Source organism: Stegodyphus dumicola, chromosome X1, assembly GCF_044657685.1.
Source record: "Stegodyphus dumicola isolate Sdum_Otavi_A_Nest chromosome X1, ASM4465768v1".
Taxonomy (NCBI): Eukaryota; Metazoa; Arthropoda; class Arachnida; order Araneae; family Eresidae; genus Stegodyphus; species Stegodyphus dumicola.
Genome location: NC_140780.1, coordinates 188,739,910 through 188,766,023, shown reverse-complemented (window position 1 = coordinate 188,766,023; position 26,114 = coordinate 188,739,910). Strand labels below are relative to the sequence as shown.

The 26,114-nt window shown below is 31.9% G+C and overlaps 1 protein-coding gene across 7 annotated transcripts in view; it reads left to right on the top strand.

Annotated features, from left to right (window-relative positions):
- LOC118204066 (regulator of G protein signaling loco-like) overlaps positions 1-26,114 on the top strand; it is a 161,924-nt gene that overhangs the window by 112,524 nt on the left and 23,286 nt on the right. For 4 of the 7 annotated variants that reach the window (XM_085807046.1, XM_085807048.1, XM_085807047.1 and 1 more), the window contains 3 exons: positions 3,478-3,577; positions 10,998-11,176; positions 19,296-19,479. In XM_085807046.1, coding sequence (XP_085663172.1) covers positions 3,478-3,577; positions 10,998-11,176; positions 19,296-19,479 — 463 coding nt within the window. Of the gene's footprint in view, positions 1-3,477; positions 3,578-10,997; positions 11,177-19,295; positions 19,480-21,257; positions 21,318-21,430; positions 21,613-21,710; positions 21,785-26,114 lie in introns of all 7 variants that reach the window. The other 3 variants (XM_085807049.1, XM_085807050.1, XR_015038324.1) reach the window with 2 other exon arrangements.

Sequence of the window (26,114 nt, the reverse complement as noted above, 5' to 3'; positions counted from 1 at the left end):
TCAGAATTTTGATTTAAGTTAAATTATTTAAATATTAATATGAGTGGAAAAATAAATTGTATTTATTATTAGGTGCCAAACAAATACAATTAATATGGCTTATTATTATTTATTTTTTATATTTTGAACTGAAATTTCATCATTAAATCTTGTAATATAGTTTCGTTCCGCATAGTTTTTTTCTCCTCTCATTGTAAACTAATTCTGTAAATTGAACTGTCATTTAAATTTAAAAAAAAAGTTAATTGTTTTCCATGGTTGAGGTAATGCTCATTTTCTTAATAAATATTGCATTGCTCATATTTTAAATTACAAGTTTAATTTTTCTTTTAAGGTTATGCAGTTGTGTATAATGTAATTAGACAGGTGCTTATTTTTTCCTTAAAATGTGCTTGAAAAGTGCTTATAGATGCATATTTTTTTAACTAAAATTTGGCTACGAACCCTGTGTATGCATGTTCTTCACATAGTGGTAAGCGGTAGCAGCTAGAGCCACCAGATTTTTTGAAGATTATAGACCTTTACCCAAAAGAATACTCCTCAAATCTGGAAGTGCGAATTTTCGCTTACCAACCAGCGATTCAAAAACAGTGTTTTACCACTTGGCAAAGCATAAGATATTTATGTTTTAATTTTAACCAGAAAACTCGGTGATTTTAATAAAGTTGCTGCCACTCAAAACGTGTAAGCTATTCGTATTTCAACTTTAGTCAACAAACTTAGCAATTTAAAACAAATATGTTGCCATTGCCAGCAATAAAATATTTTTATCTTTAAGGCACTATTTTAGAAAGACTAAGGTGTATTTCTTTCAATTTAAATCTGTTATTGAGTAACAATCTGTGATTTACAAGCAATAAACTCATTTCTTCAACTCTGCTGTAATTAATTATTAACTGGACTTAAGAATTTATATTAACTGGACTCATTAAAGTCATTATATGTTTTTCCTTTTCAATTGCTGCCAGTTCTTGTTGTTTTACAAGGAGACTTTCAGTTTTTCATTATGTTTTGTGCTAGATCCCCGAGTTTTCTGTTGTTTATATCTAGCCTTTACTACTGAAAGTGTTTTTCAGTTATAAATTAAATTTATTGAATTAATGAAACTTGAATTATGAAAATCTTTCCTCCACCCCTATTGATTTTCAGCATTATTTTTCTTATTATGTCTTATATGATACACCTTTGACATATACTTAGTCTGTTTAGGCATTTATATAACTTATGGAGATTCAACTAATGCTTAATCAGTTAATTTTGTTTAATATCAATATGTGGTACATTGCCAAGTTTATTTTCACAGTGTGTAAGCTAATTATTAATTTTAATTTTGATGTACTTAATATGATGAAATAAAATCTTTCCTGCTCAGAATTTTCTTAATTTAAAAGTGAAAGAAAATTACAAAATGAAATTAACCAGTGAACATTAAATTTTAAGTATCTAATTAAGTATTAATATATTTTATATCAGAATGATATAAATATTTGAATAACCTAAATTATGCATTATAACATAGGTTTTGAAAGTTTTTTAAGTTACGCCTCCCTATAACCCAAAATGAAACTTCTTGCCCCTTCCCTAACAATGGTATTATGCTATACCAATAAGGGTAGTAAGAACAAAAAGACAAAATTTATAAAGTTTTTATTGTGGAAATATGCTGTTTCACACACATATGGGGGGGGGGAGGGATAAATCAATAAGACACATGTGCTTGCATATTATTGAAAAGGTATTCAGTTCTTGGTTGAAAAGAAGAAAGTTCGCAATGTAAATCACTAGCAATACTAAGTTTGCTTCTATACTTTGCTTTTATTGCTACAGATGCTGAAAATGTTCTTCGCATGGTAAGTACAGTTGTAGTGCTTGCTCTGCTATGCTGGGATAAACTTTCAGATATTTTACCCAAATTAATGGCTAATTCATTTTCTCAAAGTCATTTGGCTGCAGAATCATTTTAAATTTCCAAAGTTTGCTCTTGTAGTGTTTTTGGCACATCTATGTCAACATAAAGAGGATACATTGCCATTCTATAAATATTTTTATCACATGAGTTATGAAAGTAACATTTGAATTCATCAGTGAGGTGCTGCAAATAATTTGATTTTTACTCTTAATATCAGTATTCTTAAAAACCTCCTTAAAGTGCCCTTCTTCCAGGATTCTAAACAATTTGGCGAAGCAGGAATAATTGTAGGCTAAAGTTTTGTGTTTCTAGAGTTACAACTTATCAGTATACATTATGATGGCATCCCAATGATAAATTATGTTCTAATCTACACCTTGTAATTTCAAGTTCAGTGAATCGAAAATATCTGATTCACTGATCTTACTGAACTTGAAATTACAAGACAATATAAAGCTTTTGAACACATAGACTTCAGTTTGATTTTGAATCTCCAAAAACTGAATAATTTTGTCTTGAAATTCAAATAATCTTGATATCATACATATAATCAAATATGTATATAAACAGATAAATATGTCCATATTAGAATTGCCATAATTCACTTTCTAAATCTGCAAAAATATCACTGCTGTCATCAGTGTGAGAAAAAGACTAATTTATTATTTGTATATACTCTTCTGTTAAGTGCTTTTTTGTTTTGGCAATGTTTTGTTTGGTAAGAATACTTCATTCAACCATACAAAATATCCATCTTAATGCTAGAGTAAAGAATCAAATAGCAATAAAATGAAACCTCTAAAAAGGTAGAATATCTAACCTGTTATATCTGCGGGAGGAAAAAGAAAAAAATATCCCAAATCATAGATAATGCATTTGTCTATATTAGCTGATGCAGTTAAAGAGTCAATACTCCACTCAATACCCAAAAATCTTGCTCTCATTCCAAAATAAAACACCAAAAATAAAAAACATTGCATAGGAATGAAGGTCAACATGTGTCACTGTAAATTTCACCATACCAGACAGGCTACATCTAGTTGCCCCTCCCCCCAAAATCCTAGTTAAATCGAAAAAGTGATATCTGGGAGCCCAGCTTTAAACGTCGATATATGACACACCCGATCGTGAGATAGTGTTTGCTGGTGATGCACATGTGACTAACCCATCTCAAATGGGATAATAGAAAATTGAGTAAGGCCATTGATTGTTTTTCTTTTTGCAATCCATTCCTTGAAAAGAAGTTACATATGCCAACTGAAGCATTAAGATTGAGCAAAATTCAGTCTTAATTTGGCATTAATTTTATTTTATTATTTTTTAAATTTTGAGTGACAGTCCAGTTTCCTGACAATCGGTGAGGCCTTTTTAAAAATCATTGCTATCTAAGAGTGGATTTTGACTATAGTAAAATCCAAATACTTTAATGCTAGCTTCATTTTTTAAAAATTTTATTGCGCTATAGAATGTTTCGAGTGAAATGTTTCTTAGTAATGGAAATTATGTTTTATATGGTGGTAATGATTATCATGATTAAATATTCTTAACAATGGATTTCATGTTTTCAGGCATCTTTGCAGAAACCGGTTGTCAAGAGTGCTCCAATTACTAGCATTGATAATCAGAGGATACTCATAGAAGTGAAGGATTCTTTTTCTTCTGCTTCAGGTAATAATGTGAAATTAACTTAAAATAAATTATGATAGATCTTATTTACAATTAGTGTAGAAAAATTATTTTGTCTTTCCTCATGCATTTTTAACTAAAGTGCACATAGTGAATGGAAGAGAAACGTAACTCATTTAAAACTAATGTACGTATATTGTTATATATTTTTTCACAGGTGTTTCAAAACCAAAGTTAATTGTATAGAATAGCTAATAGAAGTAAGAGAAATGCAAATGTTAGAAGACTTGAGTTTTATAATTCTTCCTTCCTTTTTTTGTATTTATTTCTTGAAGATTTGTGACCAGGATCATATCCTGTTGAAATACATGCAGCAGCTCATTAAAATTATGCTAATCTAAGATTGAATTTTTCTGTAAATTATGTGCATGTTATATTTATTGCAGCAGTATTTTAGTATCTTTTTGTTGCGTGGAGGTAGACTTTTTCTAAATGTAAGAAATATCTCTTTTTAACTATTTCAGTAAGCAAGCAATTTAAATAGAATGAAACACTTGAAAAATCTTTTTACTGAGAATACCTACTTTGAAAATGCAAACACTTTTAAAAGATGAGAACACGTTTGATTTAAAGCAAGCCTGTAGGAAACAATCTCAATTAAGATATATTTAAATTAGCTTTTCTCTCTATTTCAATGTTTGTACATGAATTCACCTAAATAAATTGAATAGCGAGTATGCTGATACCACTGTTTTTTGTTTCCTGACCAAGTGCAAATTACTCATTCTATTAAATGTTAATACATACCTGGAAAAGTGTTAGAAAAGGTCAGTATTTTTTATTTGAAAAATCTGAACATGAGACTATATCATAATTACACACCTTCTACCATAATCACACTAAACCATAACTGTACATTATTCTGACCATCAAAATTGCTTGATTTGCAGATATTTAGCAGAAGCTAATGAAAATTTGCATCTGCGTGGACAGCTTCCATCTACTTAATTGTGTGCAAAAGTTCGGATTTTGGGAAGAGTGATAGTTTATAGTTAAGATCAAAATTTGGTAATCAATGATTTAAAAATGTTGCTATAAAGTAGACAAGTTGTATTAACATCATTTGGAAAATTTGAGAAGACTGCATTATTGAATATCGACATGGGAAATTCTAGTGTGTATAGGTCATATTTAGAGTAGTAATTTTGTCACTGAAAAAAGGTAAATGTCATGGGTGATTGTTCAGAAGATTGGGAAATTTTGTAGATGAGGACTTGCACTAACATTTTTACAGCTGAAAAAGAACTTGCTTTCGAAAATATCAGATTGCAATCTTACAGCTGTGTAGGTTTTGCTAGTAAATAAATGAAAATAGTCCCTGCTATTGCAGACACCTATCCTAGATCCTGGGTATGCTACAAGAAATGGGACCCGTTTTTATTGTGTGGGGATCCATTAATAGCAGAAGTTAACCTGTTAATTTTTATTTCTGGTAGGTGACTGATGTAAGCCATTAAGATAAATTAAAATTAGCTGGAAAATATTGAAAACTGTATTTTGAGTTGCCAAGTTCAGCTCAAGTTTTCTCACACACAACACATGCTGCATTGTCTCTTCGCATATTGCCCATGCTAGTCAAATTTATTTTTCCTGGTTATCCATTTTACTTAGACTGTTACTTAATAAATGTAGGTTACCTAGCTGGCAAAGCAACAGTTGATTAACAAGGTAGTTGAAACTTGGTCGAATGTTCCTCAAGATATACTCAGTTTGTGCACCTTAAAGGTACTTTGAAGCACTAATAAAAAAAAATTGCTGGTGTCTTTGCATACCAAATAACCATCAACAATTAACTTTGGATGACCCTTTGTTGAAAGTACATATTTGTATATCTTGAGGCGTTTTTCAAAAGTAATACAGTACAAAGTCCGAAATCTCGACTCGTTGGGACTTCGGCGATTCTGGATTTGGAATTTCCGGATGTTAGATCATCAGTTTAAGTCTAGAAAGATGGCATGTAGAAATTATAAAATAAAAAATATGAAATTGTGATTTATGAAATAATGAAGTATTTATGATCTAAAGGGTATCAAAAATGTACAAAAAAAAAAGCTTAATATTTATTTGTTTACCTTATTAATTATTTCTTTCAATGTAAGTTGCTTCGTTTTTTGTGCTAATACTTTCTCTTTAATTCTGTAGAGGGACATTATCTCTTGTTTAGTTACATTATTGAAGTCCTGTAACTGATGTTTCGAAAATTCCGACTAACCTGTGAACAGAAATTTTCCCATTTTCAGTCACTTCTCTGTCACTTTAACTATCGGTACCATTAATTGGAAAATTTCACCTTTGTTTTGTGATATCCAAAGACCTTTAAAATTAGTGGCTATCATCATCAAATTTAGCTATCCTTCACTATAAATATTTAGCTAAGCATCATGAGCTTGGCGACTAATGACAAGTTGTTCGATTAAATTTTATCTTGCTTCTATCGCGCACTGAGACAATTAAGCCTGAATTGTTTTATTTTAGTTATTTATTATACTTATGTCTATTTCTTGCACATGCTTAAGGCTTATCAGAGTAGTGAATAAATAAATTCCCACATATACTTAAGCCTTATTGAGGGTCGGTGCTAGATATCTTACTGCCTGATGCAGTCTCTGTGGGTCATAAATTATGCGACTCGGTGTGGCCATATGAGCCCTGGCACTGGTTCTGGGTTTATGTGAATAACAAATCAGTGATTCTTAATTCAAATAGCCATAAATGTAATCTTTGGGTCTCTGAGTATCATCAACAAAATCTACTTTTAGCATATGGAAGGAAATTTTTAGTAAATTTTTCCTCGTCAACGTATTTTTGATTCATTTAAGGTAAATCTGTAATCATGGCCAAGCGTAATGTCAACATAAAAGGTTACCATACTCCTTTACCGTATTATTCATTTACTAACATAAAAAAAAAAATTAGGCATCCCTACATGAGTCATTACTCAAGTTGTCATGTTTTGATAAACATGCAGTGATGAAAGGAAAGTATAATAAATAATGACTTGCCAGATTGGCGTCAGATGAACGGTGTATTTATGTCAAATGTTTTCATTTGAGATGTGTGCCAAAGCAGATATGCTGCAATGGAGCCAAATTACTGATTGTACAAATTTATGCTAAAATGATTGTTTCTTCAATAACGAGGTATTTTATTTGCAGATCACAGATCATGATTCGTGTAAAAGGCATGCGGCCTATTGAGCCCTTTACCAGTCTATATTTCTTAAGTTCTGAATGTAATTTATTTAGTGTCGAAGGGAAATTAAGAATTGCTACTCTCCAGATGTTTTATTATACGCGGAGGGGGAAATTAAATGCACATGCGTAAAGGCTACGAGAAAAAACAGTGGTTTTGAGGTCCGGATTTTAGATCATTCCGAACAATGGATGTTCGGATTTTGGACTTTATACTGTATATACGCTAACTCCTAATGCATTCATGTAATAAATACATATGTGGACAAAAATGAAACTGAAGGGATAGTAAAAGACTATATGAATGAGGTGCAGTATAGTGTCCTACATTTTTCTTTAGTAGTTAGCCAATAAAGTGAAGCATTATTTTCAACGTTCTTTGTTCAGGTTCTTTATACTGTGTGGACATTGTGGGAGATAAGATTAACCCCCATCTAATAAGTGACCAAGACAATAACAGCAAATCTTTGGGGGATTCCAGCTTGTTGAAACAGAAATCAAGAAATTCTTCAACAGTGACAGTCTTGGGGGGGGAGCATTAGTATATTTGAGAAACATTCAAGGGAAGGAAAGCAATGATAACAGGAGCAAATATATGAAAAATTGGGGGGGGGGGAAGGGTTCTTCAGAGTTGTAAAGTTTGAATAAAGTTTGAAAAAATTCAAATAACTGTAGGAACTAATTTAGGGACATTTTAATGAAGTACGCTAATCTCTGTCGTCTAGTGGTGAATGAATAAAAAAAAGTAAACTTTTGGGCGTATGTACCCTTTGGCAACTGTGTGTTGTTAGGCAAACTACTTGATGCATTTAAATATAATATCTTGACGTGCAAGGTACAGTATATATCTTATGTTACAATATATCATTTACTGTAAATTAGTAACCTTACTTGTAACCTCAGTTTATTTATTTTCGGTATATAACACATTTCAAGCTGGATTGTTTTCTGTATAGCTTTCATTTTCTCTGCACCATTGAAAAAATATAAGCTGAAGTTTCAGTGACATTTACCACTTAACAGTCTTGCCTGTGCTTCATACGAGCAGTGCCTTTTGTGCATGTGATTTGCCTGTTAATGGTGCAGATGTCACATTTTCAAAATTCATAATTCTGATTATCATGTATAAATTATTCTAGTTTGCTTTTCAGTTCCATAGATGTCATTACTGATCTGTAGAACAAACTTTCTCTTTTTTTTTTTTTTTCCTTGTTCTGCTTTGATTCTTCATGAAATGCACTTTTTTGTTTGGGTATTGTATATTACAGTTAATGAAAGTTCCATTTTGTTGAGGTTTGAAGAAAATTATAATATTTTTATTAACTTATTATGAAAATTAATAGCTAAGCTTTCAAGTTTTATTTTATATAGTTTACATTCTTAAATTTTTGTCTGAACTGAAGATTGATAATTTTGACAGTAGCAGCAGTCAGTGACTGTGGAAAGAAACAAAGTATTATTGGCAGGACTGTAATATATTGCCAGAACTGTGTATTGTATCGTTTTAAAATATTTCACACTGAGTGGAAATGTTAACTTGTATCTAGATATTTCAAGGTGTGTATTAATATTTCGAGGTGTGTATTACTGTAAAACCAACATTAAAGGGGGAATGATAAATTTAAAAAAAAAATCTATGTATGGATACTTAATTTTGGGCCAGTAAATTCTTTTTTACATATATTTTATCTATAAATGCAGTTTTCTTACAATTTCAGCCATAAAAATGTAGACATTTTAAAAATGTCTACTGGGTTTTAAAAATTTTTTGGATCCACCAAGTGGTTAAACTTCTCTATTGCCTGTGTAATGCGAATAACTATCAATTATTAAATATTGTTCCAGTTTTGTATCTTTGCATTCTAAATTATTGTGAGTGATTTACTGTAAGCTGGAGAAAGAGTTTGCCGTCTGGCAGATAGTTTCTAACTTAGGTTGCTGTGACTCAAATATCAAGTGGGACTTGTAGTTTGTTTAACATCTAACATACTAGTTTTGTTGTGAGCTTTATTATCTATTTTCTAAGTAAACATTTGTAAAAGTTTTTGCTGGTTAATAAAAGTGTTCTAAACTTTCTGAGTGTCCTATTGTAATGTTGGAATAAATAAAATGATTCAAATGCTGAGTGATTTCTGTATGAGATGGAGTGCAGTTACTAAAAAGCATTAAAGGAATTTCTTTTTTGATGAAATATTTCATGTAAATTTTTATCCAGTGTTGAGAAGTACTTTATCATCCATGCTTTTTATCTACTTTTATCATCTAATATTTTAACATTTCCCATGAACCATTATATTCAGATTTTCCTGCAGAAAGTAACAAGTGGTTTAAATATTGTCAGTTGACCCCCCTAGAAGAAACACCTTGTATGCATTTTTCTACTGCTATAAAGGCATTGTATTTATAAAAATAAAGTACTATATATTTCTTAGGGTTAGAAGTGGGACCTAGCTGAAGTATCTAGAGAAAGTTATTAGTATTATTTACCTAGCAGAATATGCCTAGTCCATTAGTAGGAAGGTTTTGGTATACTACCTAAAAATGCATTTAATCAACATAGTCTGCTAGTTTTAGGGTAAAAGGTATCACTTTTGCATATCTATCACAATGCTGTGATAGAACCAAAGGATGACATTATTGGAGGGCAGTACCATTCACCTAGACTCGCTTCTAGTTGAGAGACATTTCCAAGAATTGCTAGGAAACTTCTGAATTGGATACCAATATTAAGAAATTTTATTAGTTAATATTAGGTTCAAAGAAAAGTAATATATTTCTTAATTAGTTAACCTATATCATTCTTGTAATCAAATTACTTATAAATCATTTTTAATTTGTATACAACCCAATACTAAACTTCAGTGGTAAAACATTAGCTGTAAATGCTTGCTTTGTGTGGAGAAATCTATAGTAATTCCATTTTTCCACAGTTGATGTAGTTGTTATCTTTCTAGTATTATTTTTCATTTCACATTTTCTTTTCTTCATTACATGTCTTCTTGAAAAACATAGATATCTCATAATATACTGAGTTTAAACCTTTTGTGGTGATAATGTTTGAACTGATTGATCTGGATGTATAACCCTTGATGCAAACTCATTTACTCTGAAATATATGGTATTTCTTAGCCTTTTCTTGGATAACTCACTTTCTAATTGTTGTACCTCTCATCATACAGCGAGGATAAGTCTGGCAACAGCTGCAGGAAGAAAAACTTGGCAGTGCTGGAATGGCAACAGCGGATGATATTCTATGGATTTTAATATTTTTTTTTTTTTGAGTCAATGTTTCTTTTGCGATACTATTGCGTTAAAACATTTGAGTTTTGGGTGAATGAAATGAATCCGCTGTCCCGCTGTGGGTATTAGTAAAATATATTTAGAAAATTAGCTGTGTTGGAAAGGATGAAACCTTGCGTTTGAATATGCGGTAATTTTCCACCTAAAGTTGCGTCGAGTTCAGAATATTATGCCAGGCTTATTCACGCTGGTGCAGATAAGTTCAAATTTTGTTATTGTGTTTATAGTGTATAACATGCAAATATATGAATAGAATTCTATTAAATAAACATTTAAAATTCTGGAATGGTGTTTTAAAATTTTAGATGTAGAGTATTCACATTGCTATGTCGGAGCCAGTGGCAGTCAGGTGTAAAGTAAAATTGTTTTTGCTCCACGACATAACACTAATGGAAAACAGATTTATACCAAAGCAAGGATATTGTCTTTTTTCTTTTGTAACAAATTTTCTTGATGGATTTAATGTGCTGGAAGTCTAAAACTTTGTTTTAAACAAATGTTACCGCAGACATGTGAGTAATGTCGGAATGTAGATGCTTCTACAATACCATTGCATTAAACTACTTTGTAAATATATATTTTCAGCTTTAGTCTTACTATTGATAATTAAAGCTTAAGGGTCCCTTATAGATCATTAGTGTGACTGGCAGTTATATGAAAGAAAAAGTTTATCCTCTCAGAGCTGCACCAGATGATGTTTCAAGCTGTCTGCCATGAAGAGACTGTAAAAGCTACGATGAAACTTTGGTTCATGAATCCTTGTGAAAGGAATTTCTGTAAATTTTCTGTGAATGATTCAATTTTTTTTTCAAAATTAAAATATATTTGACCTCAAAATAATTTTTTTTTTCACTGTATCAAGATACAAGATGTTGAGTCAGTTTTGTTTTAATATAAACTTTTTTTCATAGGTATGTCTGAGTATTTAAATGACAAAGATAAGCTACCTGAAAATGATATGAAATCAACACATTCCTTCCCAGATCTTGAGGAGCTTACTAATCAGATATTTGATGACCTTCTGAAGACAAGGCCAGAATTTCAGTTTGATGGCTTAGGAGTAATTGATATTGAAAGGAAATGCGATGCGGTGAGTAAAGAAAATTTGGCTTTTAGGTAATAAGCATGATTCTTTCTTGGATGATGTGTGGCGAATTTACTATGTGATTTAGTAGCAAATTGTATTCTATTTTGTACATTGTTATAATGTATGTACACTGGGAAAAAAAGAAAAAAAAAGGAGCACAGTTTTATATGTGCAGTTCTACTGGACTGATTGAGGAAATTCAGCTTGTGTTTTTCATGTCTGGAAAGTGCAAATTAGGATATATATTAGATTTATATATAGCATTGTTCTGACATAGGTATTTTGACCTAAAATCAGACTTTTCCTGAAATACCAATTTTTTTTCATATTTCAGTTCTACAATTCAAATTATGCCAAAGTACCAAGTTCTGTAAAAATCACACGAGTAGTTTTTAAAAAAATTAGCTATCAAAATTTTATTTCCTCCTTGTTAATTGAATTTGGTTTACATTTATTAATCTCTCTCTTTTTTTTATTAAACTTATTTGAGTCTTCCTTTCACATTTAAAAATGTAGGTTCATTCCAAATTAAATTTGCTCATTTTTTATATATATTTTTTAAAATTTGTATTTTTAAGTGGTTTTTATAAATTTTTTAAAAAAATGTTGAATTATAACCTAATTAAAACACAATAACGTGCCGAATAAATACTAATTCAGAAGTCAAACAACAAAAATCAGCATTATATTTTCAAAATTTTTCACAGGACTAGTTTCAGTGGTTTTACCGAACCACCATCCTCAGCTGCAAAACCGCAAATGAACAAGATAGGAAATAATGATTAGATAAGATAAGAAAGCCTGGACAAGAATGAGCAAGTGGCACCATCTGTTGGTGAAACCAGAACTAAAACATAATTTCTTTAAAGGCCGAAGGCAGAGATGGATTGGAATTAGGATCGTTAACTAGAACAGAAAGATTTTTTTGAATTTGAAATGCCTCTAGAAAATCCAGTTCTCCAATGAAAGATGTTTTTTGAATAATTTTGGCAGCAGAAAAATTGAAAGTGCGATTTTCGGACCAACAATGTTGAGCAACAGAAGACTTCTGTGTTTCCTTTTTTCTAACATATGGAACATGAGGCATTACCATAGTAAGGATAGATGGGACAAAAATTATTTGGGGATCATGATAACGTTTGGAATTTTTTTATGAGTGGTTAGGTAACCAGTTTATCATCTGAATGAATACTTATGTATACTTTATTGGTATATATGCGTTTTAAAACTTTTAGAAGATTTTTTTAGAGTTTCTGAAGTATGTCTGTTTCTATAGTGTTAAAAATAACCTTTTTTTCTGATTCTTTTAAATATTTTAGTCCTGGTTTTTCTATTGATTCCCATATTTATTATAAATGCTGTGCAGCAGTTTTTAGCTACATTTGTAAATATAGGCATCTCGTCCTGATAAGAAAGTTCCAACTGATTTTTCTTTTGATATAACAACCTATTGATCGGAAAAATTTGTGGAATAGAAAACTTCTGGAAAGCATGAATACGGTAAATTTGAGCCTTTTTGTGAGAAAAAAGTAATTTTTTTTCTTCTAAGGCTAGCAAATTTAAGTATGCTTATTTGCTTTTCCACAGCATGAAAATACATCCTCTTGTTTTCTATTTGTTATAGAGGAAGTCTCATAGATAATGCTGCATTAAACCTTTGCTTGTGCTGTATAAAACAAATGCAGAGGCTTGGCTTAGTTATGTTATCCTCCAAGAATAAGTACAAATTTAGGATTAAAAAATGATCTGAAAAATACTTGGAAAAATTCATAATCTGTAAAAATGCCTACAGATCTGCATTTGGATTTACAACCTCATCAAAATGGATTATCTTGTGGGTTAGGGAGTAATGCAGAGCTTCGTGAGGTACTCTGAATAACTCCCTAACCCACAAGATGAATAACCTCCAAGATCCCTAACCCCCCCCCCAAGATGAATGATGAATAAAAATCGAATCAGATTAGGAATTAAAATGCTTGGATATTTAAATATGTTAATTGCTTTTCTTTTATTCAGAGATGTTTGGAATACAATTTTTATGTACACAGTATAGAAGTATGTATAATTAGATTAAATCATTAAGGGATTTAATAGAACCTGGTTAATTGGCTCAATATCTCTTTTTAGACAAAATAAGTTGGGACCACAAGACTCAGTATTAATTTCAATCCTGTTTAACATCATGATCAATAATATGGTTTGCTGAATAATCAATACAGGTAATGCAGTGGAGGCTCTTCTGTTTGCAGATGATCTCATACTATGATTCACTGACAGAATATATAAAAAAAAAAAAATTCAGGACTCCATTAATGAGACACTTGGCAGGCTTTTACGGTCACTGGTAAACGAAATGATCATAAATATTAATAAGACCAATTACCACATTTTTACCTTGGGTACACAATTTAAAGTTGTTACACTTTTATCTGGACTTCACCAATCAAATAAAATTGAATATCACCATCTTAAAGACCTATATCAGATCTGTTATTGAATATAGAGCTTAGCTATTGATTACTGCATCTGGGACCACTGAGAAAAAGTTAAAAATCGTTTAAAATAGTTCTAGAGTAATCACAAGTGATACTCATGCTACTGCAGTTGAAACCATGCAACTACAGTGTTCGAGATTTGCAAGAACTACCCGTTCTCCTTTCTCCTAATAAACTTAAAATAAAATAACTTTATTCTAAAGTGTCATATTTATTTTCAAAATCCGTAAAACTACAACAAACTACAACAAAAATCAGATGGTTGCCACTCTTACAGTGACAAACTATGAAAAGAAAAATAACAACTGAGGCTGGGTTCTAACATACAGAGCAGAGATCTGCTTTAAACTACACTGGTATCCAAAATTAAGTTTACAAACACAAAAACATGTGATATCTTGAAACATTACAATGAAATTAAGACAGCCAGTATTAATGTTAAAAAAGGGGGGAGGAAGAAGAAGGAAAGAAAAGGGGATAAATGTTTTGAAATAGAGAAATGAAGCTAATAATGCCAGAAACATGACAGCTTATTTTTCAGAATGGTCCAGCTTATAAGGAGCGTGGCTCTCCCATATAACTTTGCATGCCGCAGAATGAGCCCTTATACTGTAAATGATGTTATCAATCACAGCTTGTGGTAGCAAATCCTATTCTTTTAAAAGTGAGGATTTTAACACATGGAGGGTCCTTGGAGGGCATTGATGCCAAGTAGTGATTAAGTATAAGTTATTACTTCGTGTATAAGACTTAGGTTCAGCACTGCTGTCTCAATCATATTGCAAATGCAATCTTTCTGCAGAAAATCATCTAGCATTTAAGCTTTATGTGGCCTTGCATTGTTGTCCACAAAAATAATGTCCTCTGATAGCTGTCTAGAAAAACGTCATGTAAAGTTAAGAAATTTTTCCCTATAAACCTGTGTCGTCATACTGCTGCACTGGAGACATGCAATAGTGTGTAGTTGTTCAGCATGGTGCCTCTTCTCGCAAAAATTGCACTTCCACTAAAGTGATAGATTTCTCTTATGTTTGAGGAATACTAATGAACCTTAAGTTCTCTCCATTTGAAGATTCATTAAGAACAACTCTGCGCACTGAACTTCAATTCATCATTGAAAAAAGCATGTCTGCAGTCTTTGCTTTGTCTAAGAATTATATGCCTAGTTTTACAAAAGATAGGCTCTTTATTATGATTTCTTGAGGGAACTTACACTTCAGGTTGTTGGGTTTAAAGGACCTCCTCTCCTAGGCATATATGTATACAGTTTGCCTGACAGTTGTTGCTCCAGAAGGAGCAACTAGATTCTGAGAGTACTTTTGTCCTTATGATGTCATGCATTTAATGTCACGTACTGATCTTCTGCAGAGGTTATGGCTTTAACATGGCCTTGGCCAGGTCTCCCATTGGGATATCCATACTTTGAAATTGGTGCCACAATCAGGATATCGCAATTCAAGACATTAATAATCATCAAATATTTTGCATTTGAGAGTAGACAACCCCCCAGTTCTATCTCATTTCAGCATTTGAATGATTTCAAGAACTAATTTTGACTAAAGTTAGACAGCTGTGATTTTTCTCTCAGTGAGTAATTCTGCAGCTTAATTTCCAAATTTTGAAATTGCTCACTTTTACCTGTTCGTGTTTTGAATCTTTTAACAATTAACAACCACATGATGCTTAGGTTAGATTGACATTGATAGCAGAGCTCTTGCAATGTCAGTGAATATTAGCCATGAACTGATGCATAACAATTCAGGTTCTTGGAAGTGAAAGAAGAAAGATATGTGAGAATAAAGAGGGAGGAACGCCTTTTTTCAAGTTTGCTGCAGACCACATCCTAGGTGCAGACGAAACTAACATGTAAAGTGAGGAATTGACTAGACATGGGTGAAGAATTGCTAGTAAAATCAAACTGTGGGACAAATTGCATTCAGGAATAAATGAATACGTAACTGTGTATTAGTAATCAGTGCTAGTAAGGAGGAAATATTGCAAAATGAATACTAAAATGTGTATTTTCATTAATTTCATTAAGCTGCAACATAGGCTACCTTGGATGCAGTAATAGTAGTAAGTCACTGTAACTGAAAAAGAAATTCTATTACTGAAAAGAAATACTGTAACTATGTATAGGAGGATATTGCTAAAAAATATTAGTTGCAGGAAGCATCAGAATAGGAATAAAACAGAGATTTTGGGATGATATTTTGAGAGAGACTTTATCCTATGCATATCATTGTACATTACAATAATTCTAAGTGTCAGGTACTTAACAAGTTATGAGTACAGTCAAAAGTCGTTAATTCGGACACCCATAATCCGGAACGATCTATAATCCGGACCTCAAAGCTACAAACTTTCTGCGCATGCGTCACGTTAAAGCATGCGCATAAGACCTTTACGGCTGTGAAGATGCGTGTGCGCATGCGCATAATACGTTTAGGCTTGCGCGTTTAATGTATAACAGACGGTATAAGCTAAGTTAAAATATCTAATTCAGTTAATGTTGCAGATTGCGTTGTTCCTTAATCTTCGAATTGGATCCGGCTTATTATTTTTTGCAGACTGTTAGAGCAATTTTATAAAAGTAAGCTTGAACTTTCGATTATGTCAAATAGAATTTCCGATATATATTTACTAATATGTAAAGGATCTACAAAGCGAAAGTATGTTTTGAAGTCCGTTAAACAAAAAGTGGAATTGCTGTAAAAAATAGATAAAGGCATATCCTTTGTTTCTTAACATTCCGAAATCTGTTTATCAATTTCACTCTGCTCTGCGGCGGAGAGGGGAGGACGCCGTGTCGCGCAATGAATTGGAAGTTGATCTGTCAGCACTATCCTTATCTTCAGGGCAGATGTTTTTATTTTATTTGGCTTGTAATTCCTTACTAAATGTAGTATTTCATCTCGATGTACTCCGTCTTTGATATGATTTAAATCAAGTTCCTCGTCATTATAATTCGCTTCCGATAGTGAAGAAAGTGACACAGAGGTTATTGAAAACGAAAAAATTTCGATTGACAAATTAGTCGGTATTCTCGACACAGCAATTATAGGACTTGAATAGCGGAACTTTGTAACTAAACAAGAAATTATGTCTGTTTAATAGAATTAAAGAGAAAGTATTATCACGTGAAATGAAGCAACTTAAACAACTTACATTGAAAGAAATGTTTAATAAAATAAACAAATAAATATTAAGCTTTTTCTTTTTGTAAATTAACTTTAAGGATCGATTTTCCAATTAATGAATTAGCTTCTGAGGGGGAAAAGCATGTTTTTATATGAAAAAAAACTTTGGAACAAATATGATTTCAATTACATTTTCACTTCAATTAATTTTTCTTTTCAGTATTTTGCAAAACCGATCCTTGTTTCTATAAAGTATATAATTTTAAATAAGCGGTAAAAATATTAAATAATTAGGTACATATGTATATAAGTTTTAGAACTTTAAGTAAAAGGATTTATGGAAAAAATCCGAACCGAGAAAATGCAGTTTAAAGAATGTAAACTGTCTAAATGGTCATTAAATCATTTCAAATTTCTTAAAAATTTTATTCCTGAATTTCAATATATATATATATATATATATATAAATTAAAATCTAGTGCTATTAAATGGTTAATATAAACATAAATTACAAGCTTTTATTTAAAATCTTTGTAAAACACGTCCAAAACAACTTTATTACGTGAATTAATTATTATATATTTTCTAAAACATTTGAAGTCAATACTAAAACATTTATAATAACATTTTATTTAAAACAGCAGAATGTGTAACTTATTTTCTTTTAACCATTTGGTCTTGTATATGAATTACATTTTAAATCAATTTAGGGGCATTTTAATTAATTAAAGAGTTACACTCCAATGGTGTTCTATAGCAGTAGTAAACATTGTCAAAAAAGATGTAAGCAAACGTTAGAAATCTATCAATCTGATTGGGATTTGTGACATCATTGCATGCAATGGCTTATGGGTTAAGAGGGATGGAAAACAATGTGCATCTGAACCAGTCCTGAAAGCAAAACTGCTTTATAGCCCCATTTCTCCCTGATAAAAACGGTGGCTGTGCAAAAGAGCCTTGCATGTGAACGTAGCTGAAGTGACATATGTGAAAAGAATATGCAACTGTAATAATGAGCTACATGATCTCTGTTGATGACATAATGCCTCTGAACTCTACAGACATATTGTGTTTGTATTTTCATGACAGTAAATACTATGGGTGCGTCACTTTATACATCTTTTTTTGGGGGTTGCAAATGATTGTGAACTGTTATTTTGCAGATTTTTTCACTTGATCAGCCATGAAAGTTTTGTTTTGATTGTTGTTGGTGGAAGTCTGAGAGCTTTCTTTGTAACACATTTTTTAGATGTGTTAAGAATGTGCTCAAAATACAAAACTTGGATAATGTTTGATTGATTTTAATATTCTATATTAGGTTGTTATAGACTCCACTGCATAAGGGCAGCATTTCCATTACCCTTGCAAATATTTGACAAATTTCTTAGATTTCCCCATCTGAAATCTCTTAAGTCTGCATACAGAGAATTGGTATTAGTATGTGCTTAATGGCACAAATTTATTAATGAGAAAAGGAAAATATTGAGTTCTTGTTCTTTCCAAGGGAGCATTAAGCTGATGATTTGATTGATATATGAAAAGTTTTACAATTTAAAATGCATAGTATTTAAAAGGTATTGATGCAAAACATTATAATTTATGTAAATTTTAGTATGAGTAAGGTTAGACATGTTCCAGAGAAACACATTTCTCTGTCGAAAGATTTCTGGCCCTTTTTGTGTTGAATGCTAGTATGTGAATTTTAAAGATTAGAGTGGTGATTTTTTTCATGAATGGCTGAAAGACAGATTTAATTCCCCTCTTTTTTGAAAAATGGGTAGTTTCTTTGATTCCATTTGAAAGGTTCTGGTTGAGTATTTGCATTCCGATGAGAATATTTGTATTTTAACATTTGCATCCAGTATCCGTGTTTGCTGTGCTGTACCAGTGCACGCTCACTATAGTGTGAGTATAAAGACTAACTTTTCTCCAAGAGACTCGCAGTTGTACTTCACTGTTTCTGGTTGACATTTGACAGTGGTTTATCATCATTTATTTAATTTTATATTTTACTTTTAATTTTAAATAAAGCCAAGTGTTGTCTTCAGCTTTCCTTTTAATCACCTTCTGACAAGTTTAGAGTATTGTGGCATTAAACAGTCACCACAGGTTGTTCTATATATTATTTCAAGAACAATTTTCATTCAGAGTAATATCAAATAGACTGAAATGATGCATTCCCCCTTGGTTGAAATGGATGTTAGTTTGTGATCGTGGAATTCAAGTCTGAGCTTTTTTCTCCAGCATTTTAAAAATTTAATGTCAGTCAGAATAATCTTCTAAATAATTGAAGTTTTAAATGCTGTTTTATTCATTTGCATTTTGTTATTCTATTACACTTCTTTTAAACTTTAATATTGTGTTTTCCCTTATCTGATAAGAAAAATTGGGATTCTTTTAATAAATCCTTTTTTGAAATTTTTAAAATGATTTTTTCTTAAAATCTTGCCTTTAACTATGATTTTAAATATTTCATTTTCATTTTAGAAGAAGAATCCTGTTTCAAAATCGTCATATTTTTATCATCATGCACGTTCTCAGATAGATATCGATAGAGCTGCACTAAAGTGTAAACTACAACCTATTGCTAGATCAGAAGGAATGAAGTCACTAGTTGAAAATAAGGCTCTGTTACCTCATAATCCATCACGAGTCATAAATGTTTATCCAGGTGAGCTACTCAGAATGAAGACTGTAATTTAATTTTCATTTATTTAATGTAGAATTCTGATTGTATATTTTATAGTTTTAATTCAACTTGATTTTACTTGTGAAAAGCTGTCTTTATATAAGTGCTTAGTGCTGTCTAAAAAACTGGACATGTAATCGACATTGTAGCTTCTTAAGATTTATTACATTACAGCTTTTACAGAATTTAAAAAAAATTGTGGAATTCATTTTGCAGCTGCAAGCTTAGTAAGTCAGAAAGTTTTTTCAAGGAGAAAAATACATTCTGCATCATAATAATCAGCAGTGACTTTTCATATTAGCACTAATCTCGTGGAATTGGATTTAAAACTGTAATTGTTTGCTTTATAATGGGCCAATCAGAGGCGATGTAATGCAAGTAAGAGTTCCACTGAAGCACTCGCAGGCTGATTTCAGTGGATGATATGATGAGAATATAGTGAAGGTAACTAACTGTAAGACTTTGTAGTAGCTGGGAATTAATATTTTAAGTTTGATGAGGAGCTCTTTCTGTAGAACATAATGTATTAGCTGGGCACTAGATTTTGGGTTTGACCTTGGAGCTCATACTGAATTTTAATCTCCAAAACTCTCTAGTGCTCCTGAGCAGGCTCCTGTGCAGTGTAGTGATTTGTCTATATCACTGTAGATTTCTCTCTGGATTTCAGATTGAGATTTGTGCTGACAGATTGAAGGTGTCTTTCAGATGTAACTAAATTTCACAGGAAAATTCAGTTGGCTGACTTCATAGCAGTGAGATTGTTAAAACCTCAAATTATACAGGAAACTGCAGTAGCATTCCAGAGTGTCAAGTTCTGCAATTGTTTTGACTGAAAAGTCTCAGTGCTGACAAATGAGCTTCAGCTACCAATGTTAAGGTTTTTAAAATCACTTCTCATCATTTCTGAGAGTGTCCCATCATATCCAGTGGGAGGGGGCTGAACAGTCTCTCTTCCTTTGCAGATATATTAGAAAATGTATGGGAAGCAGAACCACCTTTTATCCTTATGATATTTTCCTTCCAGTTAGGGAAGTATTTCAGAATTACATTTGAACAGAAACAGATCTAATGTACATTGATTGATTTTTACACTAATTTTGGACTACATTAATTTTTATTTTGGTATAAGTTTATGTGCTCCAAGATTGCCTGGATATAATAAATATTAGCCCCCCCCCACTTGAACAAGTACGTGTGGCCATGAGCTTGAGAAAGAGGTTTTAAACAATTTTTTGTGATCTGTTCAGAAGGAGAGGTTTCATTTATCATGTTCTCTTGTACCCAGCTGGTGTTGAATAGAGTCCCTTACTTTTTCCAGATATGTAGGAAAATGTATGGAATGTAGATACTTCCATGACGAATGGAAGTGAGAGACAAGTGAATGAAAGTGAGAGACATTCATTTGAACTTGCTGAATTTTGCAGTAATAGGTATTTTGACTCGCTTGTGTTTAAATGATACCGAACAATTGCTGTTGTAATAAATAAAATGAACTATCTAAAGTTTTCATATTATGGCTTTTATCCTGTCAGAACAGATTTTCCATCATGCCATTATTTAAGTGTAGCAATATGTAGCTTTTTTTTTTGTTAATTCTATCAAGTTTTTTTTAAATTTTTTTTAAAATTTTTTCTTATTGTATTATAAAACCCATAAAAGTAGAACTTTCCTTGATAGTAAGCCATTATGCACTCTGTTGTACCATATTTCCCCTCTTTTTACTAATTTTATTCTCAAGGAAAATTTTGTGAATAATTTAGTTCCCAAAGGATGCAGATACGGGAAAACAAAAATGAAAAGTTGTCATGAATAAACTACAGGTAACTGTCACAATATTATTTATTTTATAAAATCTACATTCCAATAAGCATACATTGTAATATTAACATTACAATATCTAATAACATATCTTCTCTACTCTGCTACTTCTTAGGTCTCAAATTATCCGTAAACAATGAGAGAAGGTGATTATACAGCTGACTCAGCAAAGTCATAAGCTGAATGTCAGTTTGTGTTTGCTTCACTGTAATTGGTTGGCTCTTGTGTTAGGCTGGCATAAAGTTCAACAGTTAGAAAGGAAAGGTTTTGTGTGACCTTTGCAAGTAGTTTGTGAGGGTAACAATCATTACAAATCTATTTTAAAATTTAGGGATACTCATTCTCTGAATGCACTGGGGAAAAGAAAATTACACAAATATTTTTTAAATTTTCAGAACCTGGTGTCAAAATGCTAGGAAGAAAAATATGTGAAGATATGCAGTAATTATTGACCACAATCTGTTTTAAGGTAATTGCTTTCTCTGTCAAACTGAATTACAGTAGGATTTCAGTTTATGTAATATAACTAAATGTATAGAATTTATTGAATATTTCAAAACCCAATTTTTTTATGAAAATAAAAGTATATAGCAGTTAATTCAAGATTAAAAACTGAACTTATCATTTTCAATATTCTTAATTGATGTATAAAAATTAGGTTGTGGTGATATAAACATTCATAATAGAATTGTTTTGAGTGTAGTGACATTACTAAAACAAGAATATGGCATTAATAAAAGTAAACGATCAACATGTACTCTGAAATTAGAACTGTAGTGTCGATTTATAAGTACTTATGCTTGTCAGGTTTTGGAAGTTTAGCAAGATTCTAATTATGGTTCAGCAAAAGTATTGCATTAATGTGAGTGATAAATTTTACCATAAACCTGCAGTTCTGAAACTATGATTTATGCATCATTTGGAGTAATGAGCACCCATCAAGAAATATATATGAGGAATTCCCATTAGACAATTATTTCAAACTTGCTTTCCTTTAAATTGGGGGGGGGGGGAGGAAGATAGTTTGCCAGACTGGTGTATCTGTTCATCTTTCTGTTATTCTTTGTTTTATTTATTTGTAAAATTATTAGTGTATCTGCTTTATGCTCATGAGAATTCTCTCTAGAAACAGAATGGTAAATATTCTCTGTAACTGTCATAGGGCATATGGTCTACTTAGTGCCTGCATTTTCTGGTAGGTGGATTTTTCAATTATTGGAATTGAAAGTTTTTTGATTTTAAAGTATTCCATGTTTTGATACTTATTGTTCCAAGTTCCATACTTACTACACAGAGTCAAATCAACAGCTGATTATGTGAATAACTGTTTCATGAGGGGCGTCATTGTTATAGATCCACAAAATATTGAAACAAATGGGTAAAGTATTCTCTTGTTGGCTGTTACAATAAAGGGTGCTTATGTCAGCTCTGCACTAGCCATAGAAATGTCTTCGTATGCTTCTCTCACCAAGCTTAAGGCAGCCCACTGGCAGTCGAGATAAAGTCACTGAATATGGTAATTTTATTTGAACTTAAGTCTTTCAGTGAACTGCATGGGAGTTTTTGATTATCCTATTGTGTGATATGCACATGAACTGGTTTTCCAGAGAAAGACCTCCACAAAGACAGCTCTTCCCTTAGGCATATAGTCAAGTGCTTTGTCATAATTTAAATGATCCAATTTAGTGCTTCATGAGTTTGAATGAGAAATGGGGGTGAAATATACAAAGTGATTATCTAAAGGAAAAAACACTTTGAATGTCACATGGTAGGATCAAGTGAATGAAAATATTGTTGGTAATGATTTTGTTTGTTCTAATAAAATTTTCCTGATGGACTGTGATCTATTTTAATCCGATGAACCATAATTTATCCAAAGTAAGCTTTTTATAGTTTCTCAGATTCAGAAACATTTATTGATGTAAAACTCCAGTTGCAAAAAATGCTGAACAGTCTGGAGTAGTCATACTGAATGGATGAACAAAGTGGTTATGCACATTCAGTTATTGAGAGTAGAGATACAGTGCTGTTTGAGCAAAACTGATGCCACCAGTAAGTTCTGGTAAAAATTGTCTGATGTAAAATGTCATATTTTAAGGTTGGACATCTGCTGATTTTGTATGAGCATAATATATTTTTTCATGTGAAAATGTAGAGTTTTGAACTGAATGAGTGTCATTTGCTGATAGCTTTTGATTTACTATTTTCATTTGAAGAAATCTACAACTGAAGCACATCGGTTGTTTGTAGAAGCATATGGTGAGGCTGTTCAAATGAGAGAAGCTGTGAGTATTTTCAGAAGTTTAAGAAATGTGAATTTGAAGACAATGTAGCAGAAGGATGAAAGTTTATGAAGATAGGGAATTGGAAGCCTTATTGTATGAAGATCCATGCCAAAGGCAAGTAGAATTTGCACTTACCTTAGGGGTGACTCAACAAGCAATTTCACATCATTTAATATCATCGGGAATGATTCAAAAGCAAGGAAATTAGGCTTTATGTGAAATGAAGCTGAAACGTTGAATGCTGATTTTTTACATGTGAAATGCTGCTTGTCAGGCATAATTGAAAAGTTTTTTTGCATTGTATAGTCATTGATGATGAAACATGGATCTACTATGATGACCCAAAGAAGAAGAAATAATGGGAACCACCTGGCCTGGTCACTGTTGACAGCTAAGCTGTATATTCATGGGAAACAAAAATCGTGTATGTGTTAGGATGAACTTGTATTATCAGTATTACAAGTTGCTCAAGCAAAACGAAACCTTTGGTGGTGCTCTACCAAACACAACTGATGAGACTGAGCCGAACACTGAAAGAAAAATGCACCCACTTCTACTGCGGGCATGATAACGCTTATCCACGTGTTATGGTGTCAGTCAAAACGTACTCAGAAACACTTAAGATGAGAAGTTTCCCCCCTCTCACTGTAATTACCAGGCATTGCTTCTTCTGATTATTACTTGTTTCAACTGATAATGCATTGAGTGTCTGAGCAACCCTTTGAATCATATGAAGATACCAAAAATTAGGTTGATTTGTGGATAGCCTCGAAAGATGAAGCGTTCTCCTGACATGATACCTGTATGCTGACAGAAAGATGGAGAAAAGTAGTGGCTAGCAATGGATTACACTTTGAATAAAACTTGGCATACTGTTCTTTCACAATAAATGACCAATTTTTGATTAAAAGTGCCTGAGACTTGTAATGTCTGTACTCCCAATATGAAGCAAAGTTTATTTCAAAATCAGAATAGCTAGAGAAATGAAAGTACAAAATTCACATATTTATTGGAAGGGATATATTTAGTACATCACTGTGCATAGAATTTCTTTTATCATTACCCATGACTTTACTAAAATTATTTCATTTACTTCAATAAATGTACCTGGCTCAAGCATTTTAAAATTTTAAATTATTTTAAGATTAGAATGAAAATATTCTTTTATGAGAAGATAATGAGTGGCATATATTTCAGTAGGAAAAAATATATAACAAATGTTTTTGCTGAAGCTATAGCAGTAGTAATTTCTGGGATATATCCTCCTAGCTATTGTTTCAAGCTTAGAGTACAGTGTTGAAAAATAAGTTTTGTGCTTTCAGTGTTGACAATGCAGAAGTAATCATGTCTATATCATTATGGAAGTACTTGTTTCTTTTCTTTGACCAAAAAAGTCCTTTCTTTTAATAGATAGCCCTTCTGTGCTTTACCTTAGTCATTAGTGCTTTACCTTTTATTGAAACTTAACAAATAAATACAATCAAAACATGCAAGCTTCAAATTCTGTATTTTGCATGAACATTGTTGTGCTTTTAGATCCCAGATTCACTGGAACATTGAGGTTGCATATGAAGATACACACATACAGTTGCTCAGTTGCCCCAACATTAATAAGAGCTACCACTAAACACTTGATTAAATTTATTTCCATTATTAAATTAAAAAAGTTAATTTTAAATTATTTTGCTTCCTTCCATAATTTGTTTTTCCTTAGTCAGAAAAAATAGTTACTTCTTACTTTAATGTATTTTATTAGTTTACTAAGTAATTCTTAACTTCACTTTATCTAACGGTTTAGTAAAAGTTAGTTACAAAATCTAAATTATCTTCAGGGTTCGTATGGTCCTTAAGAGTCCTTAAGTTTTTTGGAATCGATTTTTGGTCCTTAAAGCTGCGTTCAGACGTGGGCGTAAAGCGTATAGAGGCATAGTCATAAGGGCATAAAATACGGGACATCCGTTCACACCTGCGAGATGGGGGTCTAAGCTGTGGCCAATGAGAGAAGCTAAATTTGTGCATGCGCGGATGTGTCTACACATTTTGCACGCTGTTTTCTAGCTCAATTGATTCGCGCTCGCTCTGCTCGTTTTCATTATTTTGTGTCATGGCTTTTACAGCTCAACACAGAGTTTTACTGGTTCAACAGAATGCTCTTTTATCTGCCCTTCTTATAAGCCAAGAGGCAACGGAAGAAGGTAAAAAAAGAAAAATAACGAAATGGTGTTGAGATATTTTTTTGAAGGACCAATACTTGGTTGGCACATATCTTTCTGTGCAAAGCAGTATGGAATATTTCTGCATTGTACTGTAGTACTCTCTATACTATAAACATGCACATGCATATTTATATACTATATAAAAAATTCTTCAATTTTTATATATAAGGAGGAGAAATACGATATTCTAAATATGCCTAATTAAAAAAAAATCGTGAGGATAACTAACAGATAGCCTGTATATAATATTTTTCCATTTTGCAGGTGTGAAAGCAGTTAAGCTAAAAACAGTACTTAC